At 41.8% G+C, this 26,555-nt stretch overlaps 1 protein-coding gene across 2 annotated transcripts in view; it reads right to left on the bottom strand.

The window, feature by feature from the left end:
• GNE (glucosamine (UDP-N-acetyl)-2-epimerase/N-acetylmannosamine kinase) overlaps positions 1–26,555 on the bottom strand; it is a 42,869-nt gene continuing 16,314 nt past the window's right edge. For both annotated transcript variants that reach the window (XM_064176320.1, XM_064176321.1), the window contains exons 2-12: positions 22,057–22,265; positions 18,218–18,669; positions 17,195–17,347; positions 16,507–16,719; positions 15,737–15,824; positions 14,460–14,670; positions 8,378–8,507; positions 4,931–5,152; positions 3,783–3,965; positions 3,047–3,163; positions 1–2,356 (exon numbers count right to left, since the gene is read on the bottom strand). In XM_064176320.1, the coding sequence (XP_064032390.1) occupies positions 2,121–2,356; positions 3,047–3,163; positions 3,783–3,965; positions 4,931–5,152; positions 8,378–8,507; positions 14,460–14,670; positions 15,737–15,824; positions 16,507–16,719; positions 17,195–17,347; positions 18,218–18,669; positions 22,057–22,265 (2,214 nt within the window). In that variant the 3' untranslated portion in view covers positions 1–2,120. The remainder of the gene's footprint in view (positions 2,357–3,046; positions 3,164–3,782; positions 3,966–4,930; positions 5,153–8,377; positions 8,508–14,459; positions 14,671–15,736; positions 15,825–16,506; positions 16,720–17,194; positions 17,348–18,217; positions 18,670–22,056; positions 22,266–26,555) is intronic.

The following is a 26,555-nucleotide window of genomic DNA, read 5'->3' as shown; positions in this document are numbered from 1 at the left end:
TTATTAAATATGATTGTTTTTATTTTTTCTGGTGTTTATAAATCCATAAATGTTTCAGGAAAAACTGCCAAGGACTTTTGCACCATTGGTACATATACAGCAGGTTCTTGTCCAGTTGAGAGAAAATAATGTAATTTTCAGAGCATCTGAAGAACCTCTTTCCTTAACAGGACCCACCATGTCTAGAATAAATCTTTCCAAATGTATTTTAGTTTTTTTCATGTTTTCTTCATGTCTGCATCCTTGCTTAAACTGCTAGGGAAAAATCACAGAGGCAGAGGTATCATAAATGCAGAGCTTCAGGAGGTCTGGAAAGCAAAAGCCTGGTCCCACTTTATGACAGGCATTCCTTGTGGTTCCAGAGGATGGAAAAATCAAGAGGCAGGGCTCATCTCTCTTAGAACCTCAACAGTGTTTACTCCTGACTGCAGCTACTATCGATGCACAGCAAAGTGGATTTCTCCTTGACCTACTCATGGAGTTACCACAGTAATATTTAAGTTAGTTTGCAACTGGTTGAGCCAGTATTTGCTGATTCTGAGGAAAACTCCAGTATAGAGGCTGCACAACTATTCCTAGGAATATCAGGAGAGTGACCTGGTGGTGGTCTTTTTAGTCTGCTATGAAGATGTGAGTTCTTGGGTAAGGGTTCCTTGCAAAAGAGAGGATAAAGGAAACTTGTATGTATTAGATCCCAGAATTAGCCAAGCAGAGTGGTTTACTATGCCAGCAGCAAGATCCAAGATTACTGGACAGCAGAGGGGAGTGGTTGCAGAAGGTCACATTTTTGTTGGCTTAGTTTGAGTATGTTATGAATAGTCCCTTTCACTGCCCTGTACTAGTATACTTCTGGGCTTCTGAGAATATCATCAATGGCCTGAATTAAATGTCAAAATAGGCCATAAAATTCTAGACAAAGGATAGTAGATGATACTGTGAATTCCTCCACAGATACCTTCTTTCCGTGGTGGCTGATCAGTTAGAAGGGTCTGTGTTTCAGTTTCAGTGTGTCTCAAATGGTTATTACTAGAGTATCTTGAAAGTTCTGCTTTTAGTATTGTAGATAAAGAGAGCTATAATGTCAGGATGGACTAGTTAAAGAAACATGCTTTCCCTAGGTGAGCCTTCAGTGGTATTTGACAAGTATTGCTCCCAGGCTTCTGAATGCCCTGAAGGTGAGGATGAGGCTCAAATTTGATTTTTCCATCCTGCAAGCTGATGGCGAACGCAGGATAAGAACAGTGTATCTGCAGCCACCAGAACTGCTGAGGGGATGCAGGTCACTCTGCTCTTCTTGAAAGGCACAGCCTTTATGATCAGATGTGCCACTTTGGCTACCAATGAATAAACTGTTAATTTGGCAGACAAAATAGCAGACTGAGTCCCTTGAGAAAACTTCAAGCAATACATTCAAATAATTTACTGTTGGCCATAACCAGAAGGCAAAAATGCTCACTGCCACAGCTGTTGGTTGGCTTGGATTGCTCTGCAGGCTCTAAGTAAGCTCACTAGACCTCTTCTTCCCTCAGAGGCAAAGCTTCTAAAATGGGACTCTGCCCTCCAGAGATGATGGAATAAATAACTGCTTTCACCAGGGCCTTCACGAACCAGTTTCTAGATGCAGCCAGCTTGACCCGAGAGGCAACTTCCTTCATTTCCACCCACTGAAACTGCTGCCTGCTGTCAGTGACTCCATCATATTTAGTTTGCTGGTGGAAGCCTGGAAGCTGAAGAGCTGGTCACATTGCAGACCTCATTTCACACAGTCGAGAAATGAGCGATTATCCCCAAGTGTTAGCTATAATTTGACACACCATACACATATCCCCCACTATACACCAAGATATGCTCATAAATAATTCAGCTACACTTAAAGCAACATATGGGCTTGCCAACAGAGGCAATTAAAAACAACAGAATTGCACAGTAGTTCATATAAAGTCAGATGGAATTTAGGAAATAGACTAAAAAAAAAAGAGAGTACCTCAGTTAGGAAATGCTGAAGTAGTCAGTATTCAACACTACTCTCATTCAGTAGCTGCTCTCATTAAAGAAGAGTTTTGGGGAAGTACTCCCCATGAGGAACCTGAACAGTCCATTTCTGTACTTCTTCCAAGTACCTAGTAAATTCTACGTGTAGTATAATCCAGTACCAGGCTTGCAGCTCCAAGGAGAGCAGGATCTGCCAGATTAGAGACTACCACATCCACAGCTTTAGCAGAGGACAAAGCCTGTCGATTTATAACATCTTTGACAGCATTCACATAGTGGCTAGCTAGGACTCCAGAAAGGATCACAAGAGAGGGGTTCATCGTGTGCAGAATGTTGACAACTCCAAGGCCTAACGCTGTCCCAGCTGAAAAGATAAAGTAAAAAGAAATGAAGCAGAATACTCAGAGCAGTCCAGGCATCAGTAGTTGAGATGGAACTGTTAGCAGCAAATGATAGTGTCAGGAAAGCACTCAGCTCCACACAGCAGACAATTCTGAGTTTAAGTTATCAGCTGATAAAGGTCTGCCATTAATTCTTCTCACAAAAAGGCTTTTTTATTGCACAGTAATCCATCATTCAATGATACAGATGTGAAGGTCAAACCAGTGAATTACCACACTTGTAAGCTAAGAGAAGTTAGGTAGGTGTTACTCTACCACTGTAGTGCTGTCCACTATGTATGAGCAAGAGGACTGAGTTTAAAACTAGTAAAATATCCCATGTGAAATATAGATTGCCTTTGATTACTCAGGCTAACCATTTCCTTGCCTACAAAGAAAAGTCTCCAAACTTTCCAGTATAAGAATGTTGAGACTTCACTTTCTTTAAGCTGACCTTTGCAGAAGGTTTTAATCATCTCATTTATCCAAACAGACTTGTGTGTTCTATGCACTTCTTACTTTTCCTCCAGCATTTAAATTTAATACTTAAACAGTGTTAATTTTTATACAGAGAGGTCCTCAATTTGTAGAGTTGTGTTGGTAGTGTTATAGGGCATTACCATTTCTGTATCCCCAAAACTATAATCATTCCACCTTTTGAGCTGTGTTCTCACCTGTTCTGAGAATGTTGTCTGCTTTTGTGTTCCCAAGTTTAGCTGCTTGAATGAGATGTGCAGCACCAACAACCTCCTCATTCTTCACTGTCATTCCTTCTACTAAAAGCAGGTCCTCTGATTGAAGAGGAAAGTCAGGAGGAAAACATGGTGATGTGACAAGTCAAGAAATGGAGGGTGACAAGCCTGCAGTTAAGATCTTCCACATCTCTTAATTTATATACTGAAGTCTGAACCTTGAGCAACCTGTGCAAGTATGAGTTTAGCCAAAGCAGATATATCCATATTATTCAGGGATCTACTTGTAGAACCAGGGCATCTGACTCCAAACAGTTACAGCATAGTAATTCTTGTTGCTTCCAAAGTTTAACAAAATAAGTATGAATGTTCTCAAACATAGTTTATCTAAGTTTGAGAAGCTATTGCTGAAAGACAATCACTGTGAAACCAAACCTTACAGCACGCTTAAGGAGACCCTACATGCTTCTGGTACTTTTGAGACCAGATGTGGCTTGCCTGAGTATTGCCATCACTGGGAAAGAATTGCATTGTACTCTCCAGGTTGTGGCAGTTGCTGGATTTGCTGTACACAGCAATTCTGTCTGCCTGCCTTTAGACCTATTCTCCTCATTCTCTAAAAAAAGAGGTCTATTATTTCCAAGTACTATTTCCACAGATTTCTTCCTATACTGCAGTTTAGTAATCTCATTAAAAAAAAAAAAAAGTAGATAGATACCATCATGCAGTTTCTTAGCTTCTCTCTGTAGTGCTATTCCAGAGGCATATGCTTCTATACATCCTTGGCTACCACACAGGCACTCTGGTCCATCTAAAGATACAACAATGTGCCCAAGCTCAGCAGCACAGAAAGAACTGCCATGGATCAATTCATGTTGATGAATGATTCCACCTCCAATTCCTGCAAAGACACAAGAACTTCTACAATTAAAAGAAGAAAAAAAAAAAACAACAGAAAAAAGAAAAAACAAACCATTTTTTACATTCTGCGGGACACTGACATATGCTAACTCTAATACAGACAAGACAAAATATGTGCATCAGTGGTCTTCTATAGTAAACCAAAACTCACTTCTCTGACACACCTAATAAGCAAGCTCCTAGCTTCCTCATACTCATATATGTATCAAAATGGTATATAATACTTTTCCTTCTTTATAAAGCCTATTCATGGTACTGAGCCACTATGACAGATCTCCTAAGCTTGCAGGTCTTGCTTTTTATGCACAAAACTAACCTTTTAAGGGGCCTTGAAATTTTGCATTTCAGAGGAGATGTATTAGACAGCTCAACTTGCCTGCTAAAGAGCCAGGAGCAACCTACTGCCCCATCCCAAACCATGGGAGGGAAAATTAATCAACTATTTGTTATTGCCACTTTTCTAAAGGACCATACATATGTAACATATGAGAAAAGTTAACCCCACAGTTGCATCAAGATATAATAATCATCAACTCTCATCTATATTTGCTTACTATGATACTACTATGATCTTGTAGATGCTTATCCTGATCTGAAATGTATTCCTGCAGTTGGAAGAAAAATCAAGCCATAAAGCTGGGGCAGGGGAAGAGGGGAAATCCAGCTAAGGTTGCATAGGTATCAGTAGAACTTCCTTTATCAAGCTTACACTTTGCCAAAGTTTGTCTGAATAAATTGACAGGAACCCTAAAAAAAACCCCAAATAGATACCAAGGCAAAAGGACTTTTGGTTTAAGGACCAAATATATTAGATGTGTTGGTGTTGAAGTGGTGGTGTTAAAGATTTTAAGATCAGCTCAGCCTCTGAGTGGTGGTGCTGCCTCTGGGGTTAACTGAACTATAATATACCCATACCCACCTGAACTATAATATAGCCATACCCACCTGTACCAGTAATGAGTGTCACAAAATTTTCTATTCCTTTTCCGTGACCAAATTTCCTCTCTGCTAGAGCAGCACAGTTTCCATCATTGTCCACCCAGACTGGCAGGTGCAGAGCATCAGATATTGGAGTTCTGAGATCCACAGAGCTCCACTCCTGGATGAGCTTTGTAGAGTGAAGCACAATTCCTTCTCGGGGGTTTACCCGGCCTCCTGTGGAAATACCTAAGCCCCAGGAATATAGGAAAGAAAAATCAAAACTAAGTCTGTGTAATACCTTAAGTAAAAGATCCATTTTTACTCTTTTCGGTGGCAATTATTTTTATTTCTAATACTAGGTTTTGGAAGAGAGCGTGAAAATAAAGATTCCTATGTGTTACTGGCAGTGCAATTACTGACATGTAAAGATAATTCACAGAACTCCATTGTTTCAATCATAATGCATCCAGTATCTTAAGGCTAACTAGATAAGGTAATGGTTAGTGTTGATCAGACAGTTAACTTCAGGCAAGAATGCAGCAAGTCACATACTGCTTGTGTTTCCTTTTAGTCATGCATGAAAGATTGACAGAATCACAGAATTAACCAGGCTAGAAAAGACCTTCAAGATGACTGAGTTCAAACTATGACCTAACACCTTCTAATTAACTAAACCATGGCACTAAGTGCCTCATCCAGTCTCCTTTTTAAACACCTCCAGTGATAGGGATTCCACCCTGGGCATCCCATTCTCATGCCAATCACTCTTGCTGTGACAAACTTCTTCCTAAGGGCTAGCCTAAACCTGCACTGTCCTCTTGTTCTCTCCCTGGTTGCCTGGGAGAAGAGACTAACCTCCCCCCTGCCCCCAACAGCAGACTGTGAAAATAAACTGTTCTAAACCTGGAACAGCAGAAGTATTCTGAAATTTTCTCTAATTCCTTAGGTTCAGAATGAGTTAAAATAACCACTGGACGTTTGAGTGGTGATTTCTTCTTAAAAATACAAAGAACAGATTATCAGAGACCCTGTCAAGCAAATGCCTTTGACAAATCACATTCCCAATGTAATTTCTGTTGAAGTCACCCTGTGACAGTCTCCCTAGGATTTTAAGAACCAGATATGTATTACAACAGAAGCTCAGTTAATACTAATGCCATAAGTATGTAATTGATAAAAACAGCTCTCTTCTCACCCCCTTCTTCACCACTGTAAGCTCCAGAAAGAAAACTTAAGCACTGCCTAGCAGCAGTAAATAGCTGTCAGAAGTATCTCTGTGTAATATTGCTGTGTAGATACAGGTCTATCTTTGGTTTATCATCCATGTCTTGTGAAACAAAACAATAAAAACAATCAATTAATAGCTGTTAAATGTTCTTTGGGCCTGCCAGCCTTTAAAACTTTACCCTCATTGACATAAAGCTGCTTCTAATATAAATGCTTTAATGAAAAAGACAACCCACACCAAAAATCATTAAAAAAGAAATCTGAAACTTGTCTGCAAAGCTCTTGCAATTTAGAATGTGCAAGCACATGTTCAATATTGTGGGTGTTTTCTTGAGAATTCTAATTTTGAGCACTCTGCAAACCTGTTGTGTATTACTGGGAGTTACTCAATCAAGATTAGCTCATGTAGCTACTATTTTGAGTGCTGACAGCAGTTTATAGGGCTAAAAGGAGGAAAACACTTTTTTTCATTGCCTTTTTGTTAGTAGCTCTTACTTCTTATTAATTTTCAATGGTTATTAATTTTACCCTTACCTACCACAGCTGGAAAAAGACTAGCGGTATTGGTAAAAAGTCTGGGATTAAGTCCATCCCTAGCAACCTGAGCTAGACTCCATGGCCCTGCTCTAGCAGGGGGGATGTAACTCGATGACATATGGAAGTCCCTTCCAACCCCCTTCCAACACAGGATGTTAACATCTTGTGGTCCTGTGTTTGACTCAATTACACTTTGTTCTGGAGCAAACTACTTTTCTTTCAGTTAAAGTAAGGATTTTATGTCCTCCTTGAAAATCCTGGACACATTAATAAACACCTTCCTAAGTAACTGAAGTACTTAAGACCAAAGCAGCCAGTCATCATGAAGAAGTCCTGTATTGTATGAGCACAAAGTTTAACTTAGAGCTCTACTGCAAGGTAAGATGACACTAAGCTGGGGGCAGATGTGACTGAGTTGGAGGACAGAAGGGCTCTGCAGCAGGACCTTGACCATCTGGACAGATGGGCAGAGTCCAATGGGATGGCATTCAATAGCTCCAAGTGCAGGGTGCTGCACTTTGGCCACAACAACCCCATGCAGAGATACAGGCTGGGGTCGGAGTGGCTGGAGAGCAGCCAGACAGAGAGGGATCTGTGGGTGCTGATTGATACCCGCCTGAACATGAGCCAGCAGTGTGCCCAGGTGGCCAAGAGAGCCAGTGGCATCCTGGCCTGCATCAGGAATGGTGTGGTCAGCAGGAGCAGGGAGGTCATTCTGCCCCTGTACTCTGCACTGGTTAGACCACACCTTGAGTACTGTGTTCAGTTCTGGGCCCCCCAGATTAGGAGGGACATTGAGATGCTTGAGCGTGTCCAGAGAAGGGCAATGAGGCTGGGGAGAGGCCTTGAGCACAGCCCTATGAGGAGAGGCTGAGGGAGCTGGGATTGTTTAGCCTGGAGAAGAGGAGGCTCAGGGGTGACCTTATTGCTGTCTACAACTACCTGAAGGGAGGTTGTGGCCAGGAGGAGGTTGCTCTCTTCTCTCAGGTGGCCAGCACCAGAACGAGAGGACACAGCCTCAGGCTGCGCCAGGGGAAATTTAGGCTTGAGGTGAGGAGAAAGTTCTTCCCTGAGAGAGTCATTGGACACTGGAATGGGCTGCCTGGGGAGGTGGTGGAGTCGCCGTCCCTGGAGCTGTTCAAGGCAAGGTTGGACGTGGCACTTGGTGCCATGGTCTAGCCTTGAGCTCTGTGGTAAAGGGTTGGACTTGATGATCTGTGAGGTCTCTTCCAACCTTGGTGATACTGTGATACTGTAAGTGAACTGGAAATCAGCAAAAAGCCTTCTTTGTCTCTGTTATCTGTTGTAACATTTTAGTGTGGCCCAGTAGAAGTGAGAATTCTGTTACACAGTTAATCTTGACCACCAAGAAGGCTTACAGACAGAAAAGGAACACAGCTGTTTCACTAAGCATCTGACTCAGAATGGTGAGACTGGATGTGGTTTCAAAATACACAAAACCTCCATACTGCAGGCTTTGGAGGTTAGATATAACTCAGCAGATTGCTTTCATGGCTGCTACTGAATGGGCTGGTGTGCAGATTTTTTAGGCAGCTCCTCATTTTGACAGACATTTAAAAAAAAAAAAGGTTTTGTGTTAAGAGTAAGACTGTATTTCAGTACACAAGACCCATTTCAGAAAGGTGTTTAAAATCCCTCAGGAGTGACTGCATGCTGAAAAGACAAAGTTAGTGTTTGTGAACTTACCTACTCCCAGGATTCTGCAGTTCACGTTTACTGCCTCTGATGCAGCCTCCACACACATCTTTAGAATTAATTCTAGTCTGTCTTCATAGGTTTTAGGGTTGAGTTGGGTATACTTCTTAACTATTTCACCCTAGAAATTAAAAACAACACAACATGTCCCATAGAAATGTACTTCATGAAGAAGTTTCTCTTAAGCTATAGGTGAGCTTGAAAGTAGAGTCGTAACTTCTGTCTTAAAACAAACAAACATAATAAACAACAACCAAACAATAAACCCCAGACCTGCAGATGCCTGCCTTAGATCTTGGTCTCTGCAAGATGTTTGGCAACAAGTTTGCAGCATTAGGTGTTACGTTCTGTTTCTGTAAGCAATCTGCCCTCTCTAAAATAGCTATTTCAAGGATTCACAGAATCACAGGACTTTACAGGTTGGAAGGGACCTCCAGAGAGCATCCAGTCCAATCCCCAGGATGTCCTAGGGTAGTTCACACAGGAATGCACCCAGGCAGGTTTGGAAAGTCTCGGAGAAGGAGACTCCACAGCCTCTCTGGGCAGCCTGCTCCAGAGCTCCGTCACCCTCACTGTAAAGAAGTTTGTCCTCACGTTGAGGTGAAATCTTCTCTGTCCCAGTTTGTAGCTGTTGCTCCTTGGCTTATTGCTGCTGACTGCCACTCCTCAGATATTTGTACACATTGATCAGATCTCCTCTCAGCCTTCTCTTCTCCAGACTAAACAGCCCCAGGGCTCTCAGTATCTCTTCATAGGGAAGATGCTCAAGTTTCTAAATCATCCTTATGACTCTCTGCTGAACTCTTTCTAGCAGGTCCCTGTCCCTTCTGAACTGGGGAGCCCAAAACTGGGCACAGTGTTGCGGGTGTTGTCTCACCACGGCAGAGCACAGGGGGAGAACACATCACAGGGACTAGTAGAACCATTGTTATAGGAGTAAACCATGATGCAGCAATGCATTTAAGCTCCAAAGTGAAGTGTTCACAAATAGCGCCTTAAGAGTAAAATGTTTCCAGTTAGAACATATGGAAGTTTTGTATGGTGTCAGATACTGGTATTTTACCATCTGGAGAAGAGTTAAGTATGCTAGAAGTTTCAATGGAAAATTTACTGTCCTCTCATAAGCAATTACACTGCTGACTCACTTGAACTATTTCTGGAGTACCGTCTACTGCAGTCTGTGTCATTCAGGGGAGGGAGAGATGTAGGGGTGGGGATTTATTTTCAGCTTTAGAGTTATGTAGTGGTAATGAAAGCATTCATTATATATGCCTTGAATCTGTGGGTACTGAGGAGCTAATCTTAACGTAACGTTAATCTTGCAGGGTTAGACCAGAAAATGGCAGAAGGTAGGCTGCTTAGCAATGTTACTGCCCTTTTGATGTCCCCTGTGCTCTGCATCTAAGTAAACTGCATTGCACTGCTACAACTAAGGAAGAAGCAGTAACCAAAACAGTCGGTTTGCAACATGACCCTGTCATTGTATCCAGAGTAACTTTTCAAATTACAAGACATCTGTGGCTTGAGTATTGGATCTCACTACCTCAGCATCTTATCAGCAACAGGGCTGGAGGGCTTTTATGTTTAGTGTCTTCACTTTTGGTTTGGAATGGCATCAGAAGAAGTTATTTTGGAAGATAAGGCTGCAGTAGACATCATTAGAAGACACAACAGCTATTAAAAGAAGCATGTGAAAACTCTAGTTACTTTCTTTGTGAAAACCGCACCTTCAACTCTGCCCTTTCCTGCACATGATTACATCTGTTGTATGAAGTCTGATCCTTTTCACTCTGATTTGCTAGCATCTCAACTTTCATGGCTATACTCTACAAAACAGCAATTATTTTAGTTCTTTTTTTCCCAGGCTGCATTGGCAGGAAATACAGTGTCCATTTTACTTCTAGAAGAAAGCATACATTTGAAAGTTGTCTTTAAGGCCTCAAAGATCTGCCAGACATAGAATCATAGAATCAACCAGGTTGGAAGAGACATCCAAGATCATCCAGTCCAACCTAGCACCCAGCCCTAGCCAGTCAACTAGACCATGGCACTAAGTGCCTCAGCCAGTCAGCAGTTGAACACCTCCAGGGATGGTGACTCCACCACCTCCCTGGGCAGCCCATTCCAATGCCAATCACTCTTATCAAGAACTTCCTCCTAACATCCAGCCTGTACCTCCCCTGGCACAACTTGAGACTTTGTCCCCTTGTTCTGTTGCTGGGTGCCTGGCAGAAGAGACCAACCCCACCTGGCTACAGCCTCCCTTCAGGTACTTGTAGACAGCAATGAGGTCACCCCTGAGCCTCCTCTTCTCCAGGCTACACACCTCCAGCTCCCTCAGCCTCTCCTCATAGGGTTTGTGTTCCAGGCCCCTCACCAGCTTTGTTGCCCTTCTCTGGACACATTCCAGTACCTCAACATCTCTCTTGAATTGAGGAGCCCAGAACTGGACACAGGACTCAAGGTGTGGCCTGACCAGTGCTGAGTACAGGGGAAGAATAACATCCCTTGTCCTACTGGCTACACTGTTCCTGATCCATGCCAGGATGCCATTGGCTCTCTTGGCCACCTAAACTAATGCAAAAATTCTGGTCAGTGTACAGAGCCATTCAATCTTTTTGCAGTCATTTTAGTTCTGTTCTGTTCTGTTTTGTTTTGTTTTGTTTTGTTTTTTCTGGGTAACCAGACCTGTTGAGCAACAGACAAAGAATTCTAATAATGCACACACTGCTGCAGAGTTCAGGACTTTTACATCTGCTGCCCCTCTTCCCTCCACAAACAAAAATGAGGTCCCTAAATGAGTTATACCTCTTCAATCCTAGCTGTCCTTTCATTCAGGAGTTAAAACTCTTCAATCCTAACTGTTCTTTCATTTATCAATGCAGATAAGAATGATTTCAGTTATTTTTACACTATCACCAAGTGGGTTTTATCCCATAAGCTTAGCTTCAGTCTTCTGGAAGCTTTAAGTAGAAATCTTAGGAGTTTGTTCACTGATATTCAGCTAATGTTCATGTATTTAACTGGTTACACTGCAAGATGCCTTTGCAAATCTTCTGGCTGCAGACTGATACTGATGCCACTTTAGTAGCCTCACCTGCTGCTAAGGCTTCAGCTTTTGTTACATTCACCAAGCACAAGCTTTCCTCTTTATAAGCTATCTGTCAGGTATTTGCAATGTGTTGTCTATAATGACAGGAAGAAGAGTAATGGGTTTAAACTGGAAGATTTAAACTAGTTGTTAGAAGTTCTTTCTGGTGAGGGTGGTGAGGCACTGGCACAGGTTGCCCTGGGTGGTTGTGGCTGATCCCTCCCTGGAGGTGTTCAAGGCCAGGTTGGATGAGGCCTTGAGCGACCTGTGTCCCTGCCTGTGACCTAGATGATCTTTGAGATCCTTTCCAACCTAAACCATTCTATGATTCTATATGGAATGCATGCTTATTAGTGCTATGACACAGGCAAATGAAAGCTTCCTATTGTGCCATTACCAGATAAATGATTTGAGGAACTTTGTAGGCATGGAGACAATTAAGTCACACAGTATCTCTAAACCTTAACTTCTCTCCATACGGCTTTTACAGGGCTGTAACTTCAGGCATATTTCATATGGGTTACCTTTATAGGAAGAGAGGCAGTGAATGCATTGAATTCTGCTTATTCTGATGATAGTATTAAACCACCAAGCACCTGTTTTTGTACACCAAAGGACACAGTCAGTGCATCTTAAAAAAAACCCAAACCAACAACCCTGATGGGAGTTTTAGATCATCAGTCAACTCAAGTCTGCCATCACTGTCCAATGCAAGATTAACAAACTATAATTCAGCTGGTTTTAAGCAACTTTTTAACCCAGTTCCTGCCATGTTGGCAATGAAGACACCACACCCTTCCAGACTGTCTACACCAGCCTTCTCCTGCATTGACAGTTAAGCTGGATAATAAGAAGAATGTTACAATACTGATTTTCCTTCTACTGTTTAAATATTTTCCTGCAATTGAATCTGATTTTTTTCTCTTCATGGAAAAGGCTCCTACACATTTCAAGGCTCCCCCCCAGTCAGTTTCCTTCTCTATAGACTAAGTAATTTTAGTTCCTTCAACTTCTTTCTGTTTTCCACATCTGTACTAATTACTGTTGCTTTGTTTTCCCTAGGTTCTCTCTGCAGCTGGTCTACATCTCTGTGGACTGATGCATTAAACACTGTTTCAACTAAGGATCTGCACTGCGTAGGACCCTGCACTTGGCCTTGTTAAATCTCATCCCATTGGCCTCTGCCCACCCATCCAGCCTGTCAGGGTCCCTCTGCAGGGCTCTTTTACCCTTCCAACAGAACCATGCGTGCTCCAAGCTTGGTGTCATCTGCAAACTTAGTGATGCTGGACTCAATCCCCTGGTCCAGATCATCAATAAAGATGAAGTTATTATGCTTCTTTGCAGGGAGATATCGAGGACATGTACTAACTAGATATTCTCCTCTTAGTAGAAGAGAAGCAAAATTCCAAACCCACTCACCACTACCACACTCCCTCAGCAATATGCTTTGCTAGATACTGGTTGTTGGTCAAAGTGTTTCTGTGTGCCCATTACATGGCTATGTTTGATTGCAGAAAAGTTAGGTGACTGCTCTTGCAGCCTTTCTCTTTTTTCTGGGCATATAAAAAGTTAAGTGAGCCGAGTTATCTCTTACAGGGAACTGACACATCTGAGAATTGTTCTGTTCAGAGAGCGAGCAGCTAGGACTATAAACCAGCAAATGGCCTTTGGTAGTTTAACAGCAGTCTTAGAAGAACAGACCAACAGGCAAATTGTGAGAGATGCAACTTTATCCCTCAACAGCAAAAGCCAGTAGCATGTCCCCTGGAAAGAAAGAGTGAGAAACCTGGGGCTGTCTAGAGAAGAGAAGACTGAGAGGAGATCTGATCAATGTGGACAAATATCTGAGGGCTGGAAAGTAGCCAAACAGAAAGGGATCTGGGGGTGCTGATCGATACCCGCCTGAACATGAGCCAGCAGTGTGCCCAGGTGGCCAATAGGGCCAATGGCATCCTGGCCTGCATCAGGAATGGTGTGGCCAGCAGGAGCAGGGAGGCCATTCTGCCCCTGTACTCTGCACTGGTTAGACCACACCTTGAGTACTGTGTCCAGTTCTGGGCCCCTCAATTTAAGAAGGACATTGAGATGCTTGGGCATGTCCAGAGAAGGGCAACGAGGCTGGTGAGAGGCCTTGAGCACAGCCCTACGAGGAGAGGCTGAGGGAGCTGGGATTGGTTAGCCTGGAGAAGAGGAGGCTCAGGGGGGACCTTATTGCTGCCTACAGCTACCTGAGGGGAGGTTGTGACCAGGAGGAGGTTGCTCTCTTCTCTCAGGTGGCCAGCACCAGAACAAGAGGACACAGCCTCAGGCTACGCCAGGGGAGATTTAGGCTTGAGGTGAGGAGAAAGTTCTTCCCTGAGAGAGTCATTGGACACTGGAATGGGCTGCCCGGGGAGGTGGTGGAGTCGCTGTCCCTGGAGCTGTTCAAGGCAGGATTGGACGTGGCACTTGGTGCCATGGTCTGGCCTTGAGCTTTGTGGTAAAGGGTTGGACTTGATGATCTATGAGGTCTCTTCCAACCTTGGTGATACTCTGTGTGTGTGTGTGATACTGTGGGTGTCAAGTGCCTGGGGAAGATGTCTTCTCTGTGCTCCACAGCAGTAAGCCAAGGAGCAGCAGCTACAAACTGGAACAGAGAAGGTTTCAGCTCAACATGAGGAGAAACTTCTTTACAGTAAGAGTGACAGAGCCCTGGAACAGGCTGCCTAGAGAGGTTGTGGAGTCTCTTGCTCTGCAGACTTTCAAACTCCACCTGGAGGCATTCCTGTGGGAACTACTCTAGACAATCCTGCCTTGGCAGAGAGGTTGAACTTGATGATATTCTGGAGGTCTCTACCAATCACTAAGGTTCTGTGATCCTGTGACTGGTTTGTTTTGGAGCTATTTTGCACCATAAGCCCATATCCCCACTGTAGGAACAAAACCAAAAAGGCCAATGGAGTTTGCAAAGTACCTAAAAGCACAAGACAGTACATTTACCTTCATACTGACAATTGCTACTCGGAGATTTGTTCCACCTAGGTCCACAGCCAGAGCGCTCTGTGTCTCTAGAATATGGTCAATATCTTGGGAGATGTTATCTTTGACAGGAGGAAAACAGAATTTCTTTTGCAATGGCTCTTTGAGATCAATAGACTTAAGGAACTTCAAAATCCTTGGAACAGCATTACCATCACCATATATTTTGGAGCTATATGAAAAAAAAAATCATTTAATTGGAAATAAGACTACAAGCTATAAAATTATTTATGTGGCAGAGGCTTAATTATAAAAAACATCATAACAGTATTGCAGCTCACAATACTATTGTCACAGTAGACAACGCTGGTGGTTTGAAGATCACAGAATGAATTGTGCAAGTTTGGTGTTAGCTCAGTTTTAGAACAGAAAACACAAAATGTAGAAAATTAGAAAGCTGCTGCTGAAAAAAAAAAACCAACAAAAAAATTAAGAGCTTAGTTAGAAGACTCATATAATAAAGCTCTAAAGTTATTAAAATACTATGTATGTGCTATAAGCCCAGAGAAGATGTACTTATCATGCAGATGACAGCTATGTAATAATACACTGTACATTAATGTCAGTTTTCAACATATAAGTCTATTTTTAAAATACCATCACACGTGGTGTCAGACATTGGTCTTAGCTGCATTCAGTTTTATTACTCTTTTGAGGCTCTTAAGAAACACACCTTTGATTCTTGTCTTTAATGAGACAAATTATCTTCAAGTTTATAAGAACTTATATGTTAAAGTACTGAGGGTCAATACTGCATGGCTGAAGAATAATGAAGAGCATCTTGCTACAATCCTGCGGCTTCCCTGGGAGCTTACACTTAGGACTGTCTGTGTATCATGCCTGAGGTCAATCCAGCTACGTGTGGCTTGAGCTGGTGTGTCCTTCAGGCTCAAGTCAGAGGTAGGCAGACAGGATCTTCTCCCCCACACTGTTCCTATGAAACAAGCCCTTGTAATCATGCTAATCTAAAACAACATATAATTTCCGTCCTCTTGGCTTTCTCTTGGATATTAAATTACTAGTTATACCAAAACCTTTTGCTTTACAAATACTAATCTGCATGCTGGGCGTTGCACTATGATTCTGAATGAGGTATGTGAAATGAAAAGTAATTTGTAATCTCAGAGTAGTGCCTTTAAAGCACTCAAATAAAACACAACGAACCACCTCAGTACTTTATGTCGTTTACTTCTGCAGCTTCAACATGCTCTCCAGTGAAGCAAAATGAATGTACTTACCATGGGTACTGTTTACCAAACTGCAGCTGCAGAGCATGCAGAATCTTATCCTGTGTGTCAGCATCACGAACATGAAGAACATTTTCACCTAGACAACAAAATTGGACATAACGGGACAGGTCAGCTCCTAAAATTATATCAGAGGATAAGAATTGCTTCAGAAAAGAGAAAATATTTTTGTGTCCTCTGAGCAGGCAAGACTCCAGACAGATGAGCATAACTCTTCAATTATGTTCCTCCCCTTCCTCCCAGTAAAGCAATGGTGACTCCTATGATATGCTGTCATGCATTACAGAACACTAGAGAGTAGAATATTAGCCTTCAGCAGAATGCTGTTGCTAAGTTAGAATTGCACAAAATAAAACAGGAGGTAAATGGCTATCCAGATAACAACTGCATATCTGTGAAATAACACAACAGTTACTTCCTAAAGTGGAGAAGAGTTTATTTTTCAAGTGAAATTTTAATACACATCAAACATCAAACTAGCTGTAAAGGAAAACAGTTGCCTACTCTGCTAAATGAAATCCAGTGCAAATTGAGGTATATTTTAACTTGCCTATAGGTAAAAGCTTCATTATCTTACATATAACACCAAGCAACACTAACATGCTACAGGAGTAGCCAGTGAAGCTTTAAAATGAGTCAAAAATTGTGTTGCTCTGATGCTGTAAGATAGCCTCTATTAAGCATTCATTTGACTTTGTCCTGTGGAAGAAAAGAATACCTCAGAACCATGAGAAAATGAAGAGGTTTATGCAAACATGTACCTGTTTCTCTTCCTGTCTGACGTGTCCCTAAGTTGATTACAGGTGTCCCAAACGCTCCCACTTCTCGGACACCACAACTGCTGTTACCAATCATACAACCAGCATGAGCAACTAGTTGAATGAACTGGTCAAATGGAACATGTTTTACTGCCCGGAAATTGGGATGATGTTCAATGCCCTTCTTCCTCATCACCCGAACCATCTCTTTGCTTCCTAAAGAAAAGCAAGAAGTAGAATGATTGATTAGTTCTACTGTTAAACTGGAAGCATCATGCAAAGTATGCACGCAAAGTATGCATGCAAACATCCTGAGGAGGAGCCAATAGCTGTTCATTAAGTTGCCAAGTCTGATTTGGTTTTGTTCTCTTTTTATCTTCACAGTACAAGTTACAGGGCTGGGCACATGGGCCAAAGTTTGATCCAAATATCCACTGCAAAAATCTTCTTGTTTTTAGTTAATTTAGGAGGAACTAACATTACTTCTACAGATGAAATGGTTCCACTTCATCCTCTTCCTCACACTGAAAAGCTAGAAAGTCCTCCAGCAATGCAAACATGGAGCTGCAGTGGATGCACATACAGCTGTTTCCATCTGGTTGGAAGTTTTGGTATAAAAGCACTCCATAACAACTGATGCTTTACAGACAATCTCTTACATGCCCTTCCATCATGAAAGTATTTTACTCACCTGCATCCACATTAGGGAACAGAACAAGCGTTCTCTTGTTGAAGGAGATGAGTGCATCTAGTGTCAGCTCAAACATCTTTATGGAATGTTTAATGTCTGTGGTTACAGGATGCTGCAGAGCAACTATATAATCTCTTGTTTTGACATCTTCTCCTGTCCCAACGGAGCCCAAAACAAGGTTATTTTTTTGTTGGCATGGACAGTAACAGGAAATGAGGACATGTTTTTGAAACTGCTGATGTGAAACACTGAACAGTCAAGGAATGGGATAACTGACACAAATTTCAATGCTGCTACCAAAAATCTTGAAGGAGTAACAGGAGGGTCGACATCGTCCCTCTTAGTAAGTCTCATATCTTTAGATATTACTGCCTAAACTCCACTAAACTATTAATTCGCAGGCCTACTCATAGAGATTTGCAAGACTATACCAGGGTCAAGCACCTGTTCTCACACCAGTATAAACCTGGAACATGAAACCCCTGAAACTGCTCTGTTTTCCTGTCGTCTGTGCATCCTGAAGCAAAGACTTCATTCTTCCTGGTTCAAAAAAAGTCAGCCATACTTGTTTTGCATACATTTGATTAAAATATTTACCTGCAACACTACCATCAACTGATGGAAGGGTATTTCAGCTTCCAACCACACAAGCTCATGTGCCATGTAGGAGATCACTTTGTCAAAGAGAAGCAAGCACAAACCCTGACTGCTTAGAGGAATTACTTGTAAGGCAGCGAATATGAAATATCCAAAGCCTTTGGTGCATGTTGCCCCACTGCAACATGCTGCAGTGCCTTTCTCAAAAGAATGTCCATAAGGTGTCAGTTCCCTTTGATTTCTTTCTTTTTTTTTTTTTCTCTAAGATCAGCCCTGGACAGCTTGAACTTACTAGCAAGAGGTCTATCTCTGTCCTGTACTATTCTCAGAGCTACTGGTCAACAAATATCATAGACTAATAACATAGCTACCGAGTTTGTCTAGTGTTGAAAGGCATGTGGAAAACATCCAAAGTGGACTGCTCACCTAGCCACATGTGTATAATACTCATGTAGTCCTTATTTTTGGCAGAGAGAAGCTTGTCATATGAAGGGCAGCCTGCTAAAAGGATGCGGTCGTGGTCTTCACACATGGCTATCAAGTGTTGCTCTGCACTCCTTGTGCAGCACACATGGTAATGGGCCAGTTTGGTTATGGCATGTCTGATGGAATCATCGATGGTCCCACTGACTTCCCCGCCTTCAATGTGAAGGATGCGAATATTCATCAGCGCTGCAGACGTAGCCAGGGCCAAAGCATCGAATCTATCCCCGTGCACAATCATTATGTCAGGTTTCAGGCGGTTGAGGACATCTGGCAACTTGACTAGTGCAAGGCCCACTGACTCCACCATAGCTGCCTCATCCTCCCCTCTCACAATGGTGTGCAGTCTTGTATGAATATCGAAGTCATCTTGTTCAATCATACGATAGGTGTTACTGAAGGTAAGAGGAGAAAGGGTAAATACAACTTGAGTTTACAGCAACATAGCTTGACAAAACTAACTGTGTATCAGAGTAGTTACACTGGGTTTCGACAGAGGCCTGCTTATCACATCTCCTTCATCGAGACAGCGGTGTGCTCTCATGGCCAAGGTGCATCAAGAAAAGTGTGGTCAGCAGGTCTGAGGAGCTTCTTCTCCCCTCTACTGTGCCCTAGGGAGACCACATCTGCAATACTGTGTCCAATTTTGGGCTCCCCAGTTCAGGAAAGACAGGGACCTGCTGGAAAGAGTCCAGCAGAGAGCCACGAGGATGATTTGGGAACTTGAGCATCAACCCTGCAAAGAGAGACTGAGAGCCCTGGGACTGTTTAGTCTGAAGAAGAAAAGGCCGAGAGATCTGATCAATGTGTACAAATATCTGAGGGGTGGTGGTCAAGTGCCAATTGCCAATCTCTTTTCAGTGGTCCACAGCAATAAGATAAGAGGCAACACCTGCAAACTGGAGCATAGAAAGTTTTACCTCAGCATGAGGAGAAACTTCTTTACAGTGAGGGTGACAGAGCCCTGGAACAGGCTGCCCAGAGAGGTTGTGGAGTCTCCCTCTGGAGACTTTCCCAACCTGCCCGGATGCATTCCTGTGTGAACTACCCTAGGGCATCCTGCCTTGGCAGAGAGGTTGGACTTGATGATCTCTGGAGGTCTCTTCCAGCCTCTTAAGTTCTGTGGTTCTGTGATTCATTGTGTGAACTAGTTTTTAAGATTTTAACAAATTGTTCTCAACCATCTGAAGGTCATCCCTCATTCCAAACATAAAGGTTTTATCGAAACCTATAGTGAGGAACTTTGCTGAACACATTCTGGAAAGTCTGAGAAATCAACCTCTTGTTCACATGTTTGCAGAGCCTTTCAGAGAATAGATAGGGACATCTTTTCCTTTCAGGAACGTTATGTTGACTCCTTGCCAGTACATCTAACTGGCTGCACAAATGAATAAATACAAATGTATAAATATTATACAAAGCTGAGCCCTGTAATGTTGAAGGAAAATGTTATGCAACTAGCATCTGTAATCAGGTTTTGGTATGCTAACTGTATCAAAGCTTATACTCACACTCTAAAGAAATCACTGCACAGAGAAATTTGGTTCAGAGGAAACAGGATTTCACACTAAGGAAATAAGGTTTTCCACATACACTACCAGCTTCATTACATAATGATTAAATGGAAACATGCCTTGAATACTAACAATTGTTATTGCTTAGTTACGTATTTGAGATGTGAAAATACCATCTGTATATGATTATCTGTCTTCAGCGTTCACTAAACCTGATATAAGTAGTCTGCACACTCTGAATGGAGAAGAAACCCAGCTCATCTTCAGCCTATTTTACACATTCACTGCTGTATTGAAAGGAAGACACTTTTAAACTGATTTAAATCCAGTTTCATTTTCATTAAATCCGCTGTTACATTCTGCAAACACAAATCTCATGATCTGCAAGCAAAGTTAGCAAAGTGGTTTGGTTCAAGCAAAGAAGCAATCTCTCATCCAACTGAAGAAAATCCCATCTGTCCATTCAGTTTTGCTCACTGCTCTAACACATAGGATATATTCCTACAGGCCAGGCAAATCCTTTTTATGTGACTGAAGTGGCTCAGATTTTTCTACGGTTTCCAGCTCCATTTACAATTATCCTTCACAGACCTATAGACCTACCTTTTTCTTTACTGCATGCATTGATCTAAAAAAAAATCTTCTATATTTTGACACTTCAGAAGAGAAAGAATCAAGGGAACAAGACTCTATTTTCGGTGTTTTGTTTCTTTCACTATTCTCCAAATGTTTCTGTAAGAAACATTTCACAGGATCACTATTACTTGAATTGTGCTGCTGCTGATTACCCTACTCAGATCACTAGACTACAAATGTTTTGAGGATCCACTAATTCTCCAAGATCTCTCACACTAAGGAGTGTAGGGCTAGGTAATGAAAATCCCCCAGCAGTACCAAGGTTTAAGAATATTTATCACAAGCAACTTACAGCAATGACATTTGCCAGATCAAACTCTTCTGCATTAGAAATCATAACAGAGAGATGGAACTGGAAAAGCAGCATTTCCTAATACTTGGCACAAGTCTTGGAGACAGCAAAGAATTCAGGACCAGGGAAAAATTAAGATCATGTTCCTCCTGTCCAGCTAGCAAAATGAGATTACCTTGTTTCACCAATCAGACAGGATGTAATTTAACATACTAGCTTGACAAGAAGTTTGATTGTGTTTTTGTTTTGTTTGGTGGAGTTGTTTTGCTGTTGTTATTAAAAAAAGGAAAAACACCATCCCACCCCCCTCCAAAAAAAAAAAGCCAGGGTAGTTTTGTGGTGCCAGATTCACACTGACATTTTATTAGATGGCAACAACATCCAGCACAAAGCAAGGGACAAAAAGACTATACTGAGAATAGACAACAACAAAACGTCCTCAGTAGTTTGAGATAATGTAATTTCCTCATATCCTTACAAAGTGCCAAAGTTTGTTGTTGGAAGTCCAAAAAGTGCCTTTACTTGAATATAAGTTAAATAATGCTGATATGTTGTAAGCCTTATGCTATAGTCTGATTTTGACTTGCAAAGTAAACCGTTTCCTACACATTTCACCTACTGGGCCTCATCTGGTAAATGCAGCCCAAGCAAAGCCAACCAACCAACAGTCACAATCCCAGCAAGAAATTTCATGCTGTTCCTTCTGCCTTTTCCCCAGTAAACTGGAGAATATTCACCTGGGAAGTGAAAAGTCCTTCAAAAGGGTGGAATCTGGACCACAACATTCCATCCTTCCAATCAAGAACAGGACCCTGATCTTTCCTGCCAAACCACATGTAATGTATCTATCAGTTACTCTTTTTGTCAGAAAGATACCACCACCCTTTCCTTCCTCCACAGCCCTGAAATTAAGAACTAACAGTAGTCTCCTGGCATGTGCAATACAGAAGTACTTTCTCCAGTAACTATGTAAAGTGACAGCTTGAACTTGAAACAACAGAGGTTTATCTTTTCTCTATGAAAATTAAGAACTGTAGCATATTGTCACTTGGTAGTCACCAGATTCTTAGGGAAATCTGAACTGAGTTTTTCACTTCAAGTAGCTTGTGAACTTGTTGAAGTTCAATTAATAGGATTTACACATTTTATTTTTAATTCCAAGATCAGAAAGAAAAGTCAGAAATATGCAATCTCAGGAGTGCTAAATGAAATCTGAAAAACTGGACTCAAGATTCTGGTGTACATTCATGATAACAAGAGTTTTGTTACCTAGAATTCATTATGTTATTGCTAACACCTCAGAAACGAATTGGCAGAGATAAAAAAAAGATTCACCTTACCCATAATCATCAATCAGGTGGGAACCAAGGACTACAACGTCAAGCTCAAAGAACTGTGGTTCTGCCTTAATACCAAACATAATGGGAGCTAATTTGGAATAATCAGCACGGTTGCAGGTAGCAACACAAACACGAAGTCTGTGGTTGTTTCCATTCTTCTCCATGACTTCCTTTTGTTTCTGTTTTGAAAGATTCTTGAAGTATACTTCCTGAAATAATAAAGGGAGAGAGGGGAGAAAAGCAGCATTAATAGTAAACTTTATAGCAAGCAAATGAGGCACTTGGTGCCGTGGTCTAGTTGACTGGATAGGGCTGGGTGATAGGTTGGACTGGATGATCTTGAAAGTCTCTTCCAACCTGGTTGATTCTATGATTTTATGATTCATGAACTGCATACATAGCTGGACGCATACTAACTCATAAGCAGCAGACAACTGAGACTTTACAGAAGAGGGAAAGTTTTTGCCTAAGACAGTATTAAAAACCACATTTCAGTGAGAAGAGTTAAACATTAACATCCACTGACACACTCTGCAAACAAAAAGAGAAAGCTTTGCCTAAGCCAGTATCATAAATCAGGTTTTAGTGAGATGAGTTAAACATTGACATCCACTGGCACACTCTGCAAAGAAAAGAGAAAGTGTTTTGCCTAATACAGTACCATAAAACAGGTTTTAGTGAGATGAGTTAAACATTGACATCCACTGGCACACTCTGCAAAGAAAAGAGAAAGTTTTTGCCTAAGATAGTATCATAAAACGTGCTTCAGTGAGGTGAGTTAAACATTGACCTCCACTGGCACATTCTGCGAAGAAAAGAGAAAGTGTTTTGCCTAAGATAGTATCATAAAACATGCTTCAGTGAGGTGAGTTAAACATTGACATCCACTAACACACTCTGCAAACAAAAGTTTTTGTGAGTTTGTTATTTAGGCATTTTGCAATTAGCATTTGGAAATGTATTTTATGGAAGAAGAAAAGCCCGTTGAGAAAAGAATACACCAATTGTCTCCCTCCCCCACAAATAACCCAAATTTCCTCTCCCTCCAAACAAAACTACAAAGTTGGAGGCAAAGGGTATCAGACTGGCTATGTTGGAGGGTTTTTTGTGTGGTTTGGTTTGGTTTGTTTGGGGTTTGGTGGTTTGTTTGTATTTTTGTGTTTACTTTTTGTTTGTTCTTCTCCTTCCAAAAAACCCCACCCCAACTTGTTTAAGCATGAGCTCTAAAATCATGTCAGATTTCTGCTCCAGTTTAATGGCAAGCGATGGTTTTCCAAATTAGTGCATGAGGATTGCTCATCTCTGACTCAGATGGAGCAGTATCAATCTCTGCTGGTTCTGACAGCTAGGAAGGCTCTTTCTGAGCAGCTGCTATGCAAGTGTGACAATACTGACACTGAATTTCATGCTCCTTTTACATTACACTTAATTTTTTTCATTATAGGTTATTTTGACATCTCACTCTTATGAAACTTAAAAAATTCAGCAACACTTCCAAGAGTTCCCTGGCTTGAAGAGATATTACTTTAGATTTTATTACGCATAATGAAACAGTATTTTGGCAATGCTAGAGTGAACAGGAACCTGTTTCAAGTTGCAAAGAGACAAGGCATTTCTAGTCTCCATTGGCAATTCATTATAACTCTGCAAAACTATGACTGGCAGTAGTGGTTTTGTCTTTTAACTCCAACTCCAACAACCATGATTCCTGAGAGAGAAGCTTACACTACCTTTCAGAACAAAACTGAAGTGGCAAAAAGCAGCCACGACTAAGGTAATAAGAAATGGCAATTCTCATTTACTCAAGCAAAGCAGCTATGGCTTTGCCATACACCAGAATAGTTACTGCTTGGAGTTTCAGCGTTTTATTACTCTAATGACAAATTAAAGTTCAGGTCCATGGATTCAGACACAACTGGAGGAGCTGAGCCTCTCCTCTACAAAGAGAGACTGAGAGCCCTGGAGCTGTTAAGTCTGGAGAAGAGAAGGCTGAGAGGAGATCTGGTCAGTGTGTACAAATTATCTGAGGGGTGGGTGTCAAGTGGATGGGGCCGATCTCTTTTCAGTGGTCAGCAGCAATTAGACAAGGAGCAGCTACAAACTGGAACACGAGGAGAAACTTCTTTACAGTAAGTGTGATGGAGTCCTGGAAGAGGCTGCCCAGAGACGTTGTGGAGTCTCCTTCTCTGCAGACTTTCCAAATCCTCTTGGATGCATTCCTGTGTTAACTACCCTAGGGGATCCTGCTTTGACAGGAGGATTGGACTCAATCTCTGAAGGTCCCTTCTAAGCTCTAAGGTTCTGTGATTCTCTGACATAGAGTAACAGATACTATTTGGTTTACACTGAGTGAGCCCCTACATTTGAACTTAACATTTGAACCTCAGTTCCACAGCAATATGTTAATTAGTGTTACGCTTTCAAAGGGTCAGATGATAAATCCTTTCAGGCAAATGAATTATTTCTTCATGCTGAAAACATCTGCAGATACCCGTGTATATGTCAATTTAATCTTCTCATTTCAACAAGCTTGGAATATTTTAAATGTATGCAAGAAATTCTGTACCTCATGTTGAAAACACAAAGAGGGTACTTTGCAAGATTGTAAGATGCTGCATAAAGGCAGCTCAGAGAGCATGTTAGCCCTGTATTACTGAGTGAAAAGTGAAATCACATTAGCTAGACCCAAATCTAGCAAAACCACTGCTTTCTCATTTCTACAACAACCTCTTTTTGAAGGTAGCTCTGAAGAGGACATCCTGACATTGCATACGTAAAAAGAGAAAGTAATTCAAATAAAAATTATGTTCAAGATGTGAAGGCTACTTTTGGCATTCCTGTAAGCTTGTCTTTGAAACAATGAATAATGTTAGCACAATTAGAAGCAAACATCTCAGAAGACAGTCATTGCTGCATACATATTCAAAGGGCACAGAATAAGGAAGTGTCAAAGTAAGCTTAGCCAAAGTATGCTTACTCCAAGTTACCTGTCTAAGCTAGAACCATCAACTTCACCTCTGACAAAAGTTAGCTTTTAATCTGTGCAAAGCACGTTTTTAAGATGAACAATAATTCTGTGCCCTTGATCTTCAAGCAGTGTCTAAAATTCCAGAACCCTTCAAATCCAGAAAATACTACTTCCTAAAACTGTAAATCTGTAAATTGTGAAAAAAGCCCAAACCAAACAGTAAAAAACCCCACAACCAACCCCAAACCACAACAAACAAACATAAAATCTAATGTTTCACCAACACAAGTTATCCATGGGACAGCAATATGCCCCTGTGGCAAAGAGGGCCAATGGGATTCTGGAGTGTGTTAGGAAGAGTGTGTCCAGTAGATCAAGGGAGGTTCTCCTCCCCCTCTAATCTGCCCTGGTGAAACCTCATCTTGAATACTGTGTTCAGTTTTGGGCTTCCCAGTTGAAGAGGGACAGTGATCTTCAGGAGAATGCCCAGCAGATGGCTACAAGGATGGTGAGGAGACTGGAGCACTGCCTGATGAAGAGAGGCTGAGGGACCTGGGGCTTTTTTAGTCTGGAGAAGACTGAGGGGATTTAATCAATGTTTATAAATATCTGAGGGCTGGGGGTCAGGAGTGGGGGGACAGGCTCTGCTCACTGCTCCCTGGGTAGGACAAGGAGCAATGGATGGAAGCTGCAGCACAGGAGGTTCCACCTTAACACAAGGGGGAATTTCTTTACTGTAAGGATCACAGAGCACTGGAACAGGCTCCCCAGAGAGGTTGTGGAATCTCCTCTGGAGACTTTCAAGGCCTGTCTGGATGTGTTTCTGTGTGACCTGAGCTAGATTGTATGGTCCTCCTCTAGCAGGAGGGTTGGACTCGACAATCTCTTTGGGTCCCTTCCAACCCCTGACATCCTGTCATCACTACAGATCTACCAGAACTGAAAGGCATCTGGTCATACACATGACATTTAATTACAGTTGCCATTGGCCACAATAATGGTCTCTTAAAATAACTTCAGATGTAGATGTAGAGAATTTGCAAAGGCTTGAACTGACTAGAATCAAAAGCATTTCAGTTTCTGCGAATGTTCAATTTCCACAAGCCTCAAAGCAGGATTATTTATTAGTCTCCTTCTCTGGAGACTTTCAAGACCTGTCTGGATGCATTCCTGTGTGGCCTGAGCTACACTGTATGGTCCTGCTCTGGCAAGGGAGTTGGACTTGATGATCCATGGAGGTCCCTTCCAACTCGTAGCATCCTGTGATCCTGTGAGTTTTTGTATTGTCTTTTGCCTCTGTACACAATTGATTCAAATACCTGTGAGTAAGTCACACAAAGGCCTTGGTGCAGACACAGCTTTTCTCTTGTTGTCACTTTTAACATGCATTGTTCTGAAGCACCACAATATTCACCACAGAAAAAGGATTGACAACAATCCAGTAAGAGCATAAACTACATTTAATTACTGCCACTAATTAAACCAATCTACTGCTTTACAGGTTAAGCTGGATCATGATTCCTAAAGAACG

The sequence above is a fragment of the Pogoniulus pusillus genome, chromosome Z (genome assembly GCF_015220805.1).
Source record: "Pogoniulus pusillus isolate bPogPus1 chromosome Z, bPogPus1.pri, whole genome shotgun sequence".
Lineage (NCBI taxonomy): Eukaryota > Metazoa > Chordata > Aves > Piciformes > Lybiidae > Pogoniulus > Pogoniulus pusillus.
This window is presented reverse-complemented; position numbering and strand designations above follow the sequence as displayed.